This window comes from Sorex fumeus, unplaced genomic scaffold, assembly GCF_029834395.1.
Source record: "Sorex fumeus unplaced genomic scaffold, SorFum_2.1 ptg000063l, whole genome shotgun sequence".
Classification (NCBI taxonomy): domain Eukaryota; kingdom Metazoa; phylum Chordata; class Mammalia; order Eulipotyphla; family Soricidae; genus Sorex; species Sorex fumeus.
In genome coordinates, this window is record NW_026606120.1 from 46,335,818 (window position 1) to 46,342,984 (window position 7,167).

Genomic DNA, 7,167 nt, shown 5'->3' on the forward strand with positions numbered 1-7,167 from the left:
ACGTTTAGTTCAGTCTTGTTCTGTTTCTGCTTGGGGCGACACGACATCAGGATGACGGTGAAAGGACACCCTGAGTGCTCTGAACCCAAAGTTCACTCCTGCAAGGTCGGTGCTCCAGCCCTTTGAGCCATCTCCCTAGCCTCTTGATTCAGCCTCAGTATGAATTGTTTTTAGGGACTGACTAGAGGGTTTTAAGTGGATAAAGTGGTCCAGTTGTCTTAAAAAGCAAATTCTAGCAGGGCCAGAGAGGCAGTACAGCAGGTAGGATGTTGGCCTTGCACGTGGCTGACCTAGGGTTCAATCCCCAGCATTCCATGTGGTCGACTGAGCACTACCAGGAGAGATCCCTGAATGCAGAGCCCTGAGCATCACCGGGTGTGGCCCAAAAACCGAAAAAAGAATGAAGAAAGAGAGAGAGGAAGAAAGAAAAGAAAGAAAGAAAGAAAGAAAGAAAGAAAGAAAGAAAGAAAGAAAGAGGAAGGAAGGAAGAAAGGAAGGAAGGAAGGAAGGAAGGAAGGAAGGAAGGAAGGAAGGAAGGAAGGAAGGAAGGAAGGAAGGAAATTCTAACAGCATATACATAGCAAGGACTTGTGTGGGGCGTTTGGAAGCAGAGACCACTCAGGAGGGGGAATCCAGAATGCCGGGCACGGCGTGACCCCCGCCCTGGTGAGGGCACAAAGAGGGGGTGGGGTGAGGGCGCGGGCCGGCCCCGCTGTTCCGTCCGTCCGCGGGGATGCGCTGAACCTGCTTTTCCTAGAGCGCCCGGGTTCAAGCCCAGGACCGGCAACCACAGCCCCGGTCTTGAAGCTCACCAAGAGGAACTACGTTTGTCTTGGGTCTGCTGGGCCTGAAAGGGCAGAGCGGACATTCAGCTCCGGGCACTCGGGCTTCGGAGCAGCCACACACCCGGCTGCGAGGCCCGGGCTGAACCCCGAGCCGAGCCCCGCCCGCTCCGCCTCCGGCCGCCCCCCGCCCGCATGCGCAGCCCGGCCGCCCATGGCCGAGTTCGGGCGGAAGCTGCCCGAGTGCGCACGCGCGGCGGCCGCCGGTCGCCATGGAGACGCGTGGCCGAGGGCGGGCGTGGAGCGGCCGGAGCCGCGGGCGCAGGAGCCGCGGGTGTTCGGCTGCCCCAGGGGCCGGGCACAGCCCGGCGGGCGGATGGAAGGCCGCGGCGGGGCCGGGCCGCCGGGGTTCGCGGATAACAAGGTCCGGGACCCGGAGGAGAGAGAGAGCGGCACCGAGGTCTCCCAGGGGTCCAGACTGCCCCCCATAGACGGCAGCACGTCGCAGCTGACTAAGCGGAAGGTTAAGAAGAAAAAGAAGAAGAAGACCAAGGGGTCGGGCAAAGGGGACGGTAAGCTGAGCGGCTAGCCAGCAGCTTCGGCTTGAGTGCTTTTGGGTGGAGTCTTCTTGGAGAAGCCCACCCGTACCTGCACAGAGACACTCTCCCGCCCCAACTCCTTGGGGACCCGCGCGAATCAGGGCAGAGAAAGTAGGGCGCCTACCTCGAACGCCGCCAACCTGGGTTTGGTCCCCAGCGTGCCATGTGGTCCCTGGAACTCTGCCAGCCCAACTTCCATCCCCACCATCCCATGTGGTCCCCAGGCACCGCCAGGAGTGATGCCTGAGTGCAGAGCCAGAAGTAAGCCCTGAGCACCACCGGTGTTCCCCCAAAACAAAAATTAAAAAAGAAACCAGGAATAGAAACTCCAAATCACAGAGGGTCACTCTGTGTCTCTGTCTCTGTCTCTGTCTCTGTCTCTCTCTCTCTCTCTCTGACACACACACACAGACACACACAAAATCACTTATGGTAGCCTGATCACTAAAGACCACCCAAACTCACCCACCAAACCCCTCCTCCAAGAAGCTTTTATAACCAAAGGGCCACGGACTTCACAATTTCCCCACCCCACACAGAGTCCCCAGATCCCCAGTATAAGTGAGAATTCAGTATGACTGAAGACATCACCCAAACCTGAGCCCCAGCCCCTCTCAGCTTCCTAATCCCTCCTTTGAAACAAACCTGAACATCCAGAGCTTCCCAGAAGAAAGCTCAAACCCTCCAGTAGTCACTCAGCCTCCCAGACTTTCTCCATCCCAAAGATTCTGTTTGTTTATTTTGGGGCCACACCTCACAGTTCTCAGGGCTTACTCCCGGCTCGGTACTTAGGGATTACTCCCTGTGGAACTTGGGAAACAATATGTGGTATCAGAGATCGAACCCAGGTCAGCAGAATGCAAGGTAAGAGCCCTACAAACTGTACTATCTCTCCAGCCCCAGCCCCCACATTTCTAAGACACTAGTCACACAGATGCACACACACACACACTGCATCATGCAGAGACCCTTGTTGCATAGCGGTTCCCAGCTCTAGCCTCTGGATGCAGTGGAGAGTTCCAGTAAACCCATGTATGCTTGATAACAGCAGTTACTGCTGCACACACCTTCCCAGCAATATAACCACCCAGGAGAAATCTGTGCAAAAGTGCAGATGCATCAGTCATATACACCCACTGTCTACATGTCAGAGTCTGTTTCACACTCTCCTGCACAGACCCCCTTCCCTCCCAAACAGGTCCTGTGTGCAGACAACCATACCCTAATAGGTTCTCGTTCCAGGCAAGCTACCAGACACTTCAGCCCCAACCACCCACCTGCTACAAGTCCAGAGTCCTTACATCACACCATCTTCCCTCCAGAGAGTGCCCAACTTCTTCACCAAGGCACTGAGCACCTACTGTATGGCGAGAGCACAGAGGACTCAGGATGCCCTGAGCAGGGCTGCTGAGTCTCCGTCACCACTGTGCATGAGGCCATCCTGGAAGGCTCTCCTGGCATGGCAGTGCCGACCTCTGGCAGGTGCCTGTCTGGGTTTGGGTTCCTGGGCCCTGGCTATGGGCACAGAGCTGGCTCCCCTGGGAAGTTGGGGGGCAAAGGTACCATCCAGGCATCCACCTCATAGCCTGGGGAACTTAGCGATGGGCAGGTTATAATAGCTTCTTCAGGTGAACTTGTAATACGAAGAAAATAGTTCTGGAATTTAGGTCAAAATTCAACTCCATGTGTGCAAAACAAAAGAGCATCTGTCAGCTTCACTTCTGACTCTAGAAAGTTTTTCCCCCTTTTGTTTTGGGCCACATGTGGCTCTGCAGAGAGCTTACTCCTCGCAGGCTCAGGGAACCATATGGGGTATCAGGGATCAAACCTGGGTGGACCACATGTAAGCCAAGAGCCTCATTTGCTATACTATCTCTGTGAACCATCCCCCCATTTGGGGAGGTTTCGTTGGGGGGGCCACACCTGGTGATGCTCTGCGCTCAGGGAACAGTCATGGTGGGGCTTTGAGGTGAGCATATGGAGTGCCAGGGCTCTAGAAATGTTAGTGTTGTGTGTCTGACTGTCCACAGGCACCCCCAACGTTTTCAGAGATCAGGGAGGTATAAAAAAATGTCAAGGGAATTTTTATTCTTCTTTCTCTTCTTTTTTTACTGTGGAAGAGAACTATTCCTCTCCGCCAAAAATAGAAGAGCTGATGGAAGAACCACAAGCCATTGTATTTTGTGAGCATGTTATATAATCCCAAAATGCGATTAATTAAAAAACAATCTGCAGAAGCCGCACAGAAGCAGCATTTCCGGCTTGGCACGCTGTTGGCTTTGCAGTTAGATCTAGGGAGCGTTTCTGTTTTCCGTTTCTTCCATCCTAGAGCGTCCAGATTGGGGGTCAAGTCAGACTCCTGGGCCTGGAGAGCACCAGAGTGAGATGTGGGAGGGTGAATGAGGGAACAGAGAGGCAGAGTGTCAAGGGGGCGTGGGGCCCTACCTCCCGCCACTGACCTGGCCGGTCCCCACTTTGGGAGTGCGGGTTTCCTCAGCTGGAAGCTAGTGCAGAGCCTTCACTTAAGAGCCATGTTAATGCGGTTGATATGCCACCAGGGGGCGCTGGAACAGAGGGGTGGGCAATAGGAGACTCAGGTGCAATGGGGGGGAAGTAGGTTTTTCAGGGTCACTGAGTGATTTTTTTTTCTGCAAAGGGGGTGGTCAGATAAAGTTGGGAGCCACTGCTCTAGGGTATCTAAAGGATTCAGCTGTGAGCTCAGGCTCCATCGGTCCTTCCTCTCCCAGCCACTCACCCCAAAGCTTAGAGCCCGTAGCTGTATACAGAGCCAGTGAGGTGTTTTATTTTTTGCTTTTTTTGGGTCACACCCGGCAATGCACAGGGGTTACTCCTGGCTCATGCACTCAGGAATTACCTCTGGCAGTGCTCGGGGAACCATATGGGATGCTGGGGATCGAACCCGGGTCAGCCGCGTGCAAGGCAAACGCCCTACCCGCTGTGCTATCACTCCAGCCCCTGAGTTTGGTCCTCTGAGTGGAGGGGCTCCTCCACTGTACATCTATGGGGATGTGGGAGTCGCCCCACCGACGCTAACTCAGCCCCTGTGCCCCGCAGATAAACATCAGAATCCAGGCCTGAAGACTCAGCCACGGCCCTCATCCCTCCACAGCGTCCTAAGTGACATCAAAGACCCCCGCCTGAGGCCGGAGCACCGGTCGGACAAAGAGGACAGCAAGCCCGCAGCTCCTTACACCTCCAGCCGAAGTCTCCCCCACGTCACTGACACAGAGGAGACGCTCTCCAGCCAGACCAATGAGAGTCTGCGCTGGGACGGGATTCTGGCAGACCCCGAGGCAGAGAAAGAGAGGATTCGCATTTACAAGGTCAACCGGAGAAAGCGGTACCGGATTCTGGCCCTCAAGAGCTTCCACTCTGAGCCCAGAGCCGAGGATACCCCCGAGAGCTTGCCCAGCCTCTCGGATAAAGAGAGTGGCAGCAGCCGGCAGCCCTTGGTGAAGGCCGACCACCCCCGACTCTACACTGACGGAAGCCTGGCTCCAAAGCTGCACCACTCAGACTTCACGTCCGTCCTGCCAGAGTGAGTGGCCTCTGAAGCCCTTAGAGGCTGGCCACTTGCCCTTATCACAAGCTTGTATGTTAGAGAAGAAGAAGAATCAGGAAATCAGAGCCACTTGTGAAGGAAGCAGATGTCGGCCGTGTTGACGAGGTCAACTAGCCTCTCCGCTCACCAGGGTGCCCTACACGGCCCAGCACCACCACCCGTGCCGTAAGAACATCCAGCAATGAGTTGAACAAAGTTCTTTCAGAACGTTCCCCTTTTCTCCAACATGGTGGCATCTCTTTCTTATTTAATTTCTCTCACACTTCAGTGCCTAGAATCTACCCCTAAAAGAGAATGTGCAAATGATATCAATTCTAAACCTTAGGCTAATTTCAGGGGTGGAACTCCTCACACAGCTTCTGGGGGTTCAAGGAAAGTGCCTCAAATATCATGGAGACATTTTTTTTTTAAAAAAACCTATTAAATACACTTCCTGCCTGAATGTGACTTTCAAAATAAGTAGATTCCAGAACTTCATCCCTGGGGGCATGAGAAGTCTCTGAAGGAATATTATCTTCCCTCATTCCCTAAGAGAATCCTTTTTTTGGGGGGGGAGGGGCTACTTTTTTTTTCCCCCCAAACCCAGGAGTGTTCAGAGCTTACTTCTGGTTCAGCATTCAGGGATCACTCCTGGCAGGCTTAAGGAACCATATGGGATGCTGGGGATCGAACCTGCGTCAGCTGCATGCAAGGCAAACACCCTACCCACTGTGCTATCGCTCCAGCTCCAAGGCAACACTTTAAAGCAAAGTTCTGGAACGTTATAAATGCCCTCTGTCCACATCCTAAATTAACATCCCTCCCTTCTACACATGTTATCTGGTGAGGAATATGTGTGGTTCCACTAGAAACTGTCCCTAAGACAAGGATTCAGGTGCAGGTGATTTGTGATGAGAAAGATTGGCTAAGAGGACACAGGGAAGGGAAGAGAACACTTTACAGGGAGCTTTGGTGAACCAGCTTCCATCCTGAGCCTAATGCCACAGGGAAAGCCAGAATATCTGTCCAGGAGGTGTGGAAGCAAGGTTACTCATTGTCCCCAAAGGCATTGCCTTCCAGGGAGGTGGGTGTCCATTTCCTGCTTGTCCAGCCTGCTCCACATGTGGGCTCAGAGGCCTGCCTCTACTGTGTGGGAAAACCGCCCTCAGGAACCAAGTTCGAGTCTGAGAGTGCAAGGGAAGGGGCAGTGTCCGGGCCACCGGGCTACCGTACAGTGAGGGGCAGAGGCAGAAAGCACACATTTCAGATGAGGGCCTGACTTCTGAAGAGTTAAAATGTTGGGGGACAAAACGAGACTGTGAACATGGAAAAAGGTGGAAGCCAGATGCAAGAGAGATGACCGAATGTGTGCGGTTCCCAAAAATGGTGATTCTGGTCCCTGACAGCCTTTGGCAGACAGCAGCCTTCTTAAAAGGCCAGTGACAGGGCCCAAGCGAGCTCGGGGCTGAGCACAGGCTGCGATTCCCAGCACCACACGATTCCCCTGAGAGCTACTGGCAGCGATCCCCAAGCACTGAGCCCGGTGTGGCCCCCCCCCCCCAAAGCAGACAAAAAGACAAGTTAGAACTTTCCTGGTGTCCTCATCAGCCCCAGGCAAGAAATGGAAGGAGGGACTGGAGCAATAGCACAGCAGGTAGGGCGTTTGCCTTGCACGCGGCTGACCCAGGTTCGATTCCCAGCATCCCGTGTGGTCCCCTAAGCACTGCCAGGAGTAATTCCTGAGTGCAGAGCCAGGAGTAACCCCTGTGCGTCGCTGGGTGTGACCCAAAAAGCAGAAAAAAAAAGGAAACAGAAGGAATTGTGGGGAGAGCTCTTCCTGTCCTGACAAGGGAAATTAGAAGCAGGCCAGAGTCCCTGAGGCAGACGCGAACGGGGGCCCTGTGCAAGTGCCAGGCCTGTCCTCTATGGCTGGGCTTGAGGAGACCTCAGGGAACCCAGCAGGGGGTTTTGGGCACCAGGTGGCGGGCAGAGATGTGCTGAAGCTCAAGATAGGGCGGCAGAGCAGAGGGGGCCAGGAGGGTATCTCGGGGCTGCAGTGCATGCCTTGCGTACAGGAGGCCCGAAGTCCAATTCCTGGCACCTCATGCCCCCTGACTCCTCACCACCCCCTCCACCACTAGCATCGCTGGGCCCAAGCATTCAGCCACCCATTCTGGCTAGCTTAGTCACGCATCACCAGGAGTGACCCCTAAACCCCGAGCTT

General features: G+C 54.6%; 1 protein-coding gene across 1 annotated transcript; it reads left to right on the forward strand.

The window, feature by feature from the left end:
- Positions 1 to 996: 996 nt before the first annotated feature.
- LIAT1 (ligand of ATE1) lies at positions 997 to 5,149 on the forward strand. Its single transcript, XM_056126503.1, has 3 exons — positions 997 to 1,354; positions 4,457 to 4,940; positions 5,095 to 5,149. The coding sequence occupies exons 1-3, from the start codon at positions 997 to 999 to the stop codon at positions 5,147 to 5,149; spliced, it is 897 nt and encodes a 298-aa protein (XP_055982478.1).
- The last annotated feature ends 2,018 nt before the right edge of the window (positions 5,150 to 7,167 follow it).